We start from the raw sequence: 1,314 nt of genomic DNA on the forward strand, positions 1-1,314 counted from the left end.
CGTCGGACGGGCCATTTCTTGACTTTGTTTTTGTGATTTATCATACATAAACGTGTATGAGAGTGCTGTGGGGTATATTTTTAAGATCCGTAGTTACTGAAGTTACCGAAAACAAGTTGGTTTTGTCAAATTAGGTTCAATATTTGTTATAACTTGCATTCAAACACTGGTCACCGGCGGATCTGCAGGTTAGGTGGTGGGGGTAAACAGTGGAAGGGGGCAGGAAGGGGGGTCTCGAGCCCTGCCCCGCCCGCTCTCTAGGCCGTTGCCGACCCCTGCTTGGAGCCGCCACGCCCCGCCCCCGCCCCCGCCATGCCTCGCTCCCGAAGAGGAAGAGCACAAGAGGTGAGCCGGAATGGCCTCAGGGCGTGAAGGGGGCCGCCGGCACCGGGGCCATCTCCAGGGCGCATTGAGTTAGTCGGAGGTGCAGACAGGAGGAGGTGGGCGCGCGCCTGCCGCACCAGGACCTGCCAGGACTCGGCGAGCAGCGCGGCGCCCTTCTTCCTCTTCCGCTCTCTCCTCGCCGAACCCCTTAGTCCGTTTAAATTGAAGCGACGTGTCAACTCGTAGAAATGTGTGTCGTGGCCTTCTGGGTCACGGGGGTGGAGAAAGGAACACGAGGTTATAGGACTCCATAACCGCACACGTATGTAACCGAAATTTTATTGCATCAAAATATAGGGCCATACTTTAGAGTTTCGTGAGTTTGTGTTGATGGTGTGCAGGGTGTAACGGCGTGATTGTTTTCCCTGTGCGCAGGCTACGTGACGCTCTCGCAGTGGAGCCAGGCCCTGGAGGCGAGGACCAACCTAAACCTGCCGTGGCGCATGCTGTCCCACAAGCTCGTCACGGTGCACCCGAGCACGGGCAAGGTGGAGTGGCAGACCACCTTCCAGGACCAGCTGCCCGGCAGCGGAGGCGGCGGCAGTGGCGGCGGCAAGCGGTCGTCTTCGGTTAGTATAACGAGGCCTCCGCCTTCACAGAGGCGAAGACTTTCTACACCTCCCCCCCCCCCCCTTTTCCCCGAGCATCACTTCCCTTTTGCGGCGAAGTGTCGTACAGCAGCTCTTTGGAGTGGATTAGCCCGTGGTGTCCGTCGGTACGCAGAAGGGCACTGCGGCTGGGCTTGGGCGCTGCAGGCCCCGGGCCTGGGCGGCCCCTATGGAGCCTCGGCAACGCCCGTAAACCTGCCCATAAAAAGTATTACAGCCCGCCACGGGCCGCAGCCCGCGCCGCCCACGCGCTTGCCGGCGTGCACTCTGAGCGGGCTGATCCCCCCCGGCGAAAGAAGAGTCGTGCCGCATAGTAGAGTAC

General features: G+C 60.0%; 1 protein-coding gene across 1 annotated transcript in view; it reads left to right on the forward strand.

The window, feature by feature from the left end:
- The window catches only part of LOC127751509 (serine/threonine-protein phosphatase rdgC-like), a gene marked incomplete at its 3' end in the record, with an annotated part of 12,104 nt that extends 11,151 nt beyond the window's left edge, over positions 1 to 953 (forward strand). The window contains 1 exon segment of the mRNA XM_052275162.1: positions 760 to 953. Within this exon segment, the coding sequence (XP_052131122.1) occupies positions 760 to 953 (194 nt within the window).
- Between the last annotated feature and the right edge of the window lie 361 nt (positions 954 to 1,314).

This window comes from Frankliniella occidentalis, unplaced genomic scaffold, assembly GCF_000697945.3.
Source record: "Frankliniella occidentalis isolate FOCC.00 unplaced genomic scaffold, Focc_3.1 Scaffold527, whole genome shotgun sequence".
In the NCBI taxonomy this organism is placed as follows: Eukaryota; Metazoa; Arthropoda; class Insecta; order Thysanoptera; family Thripidae; genus Frankliniella; species Frankliniella occidentalis.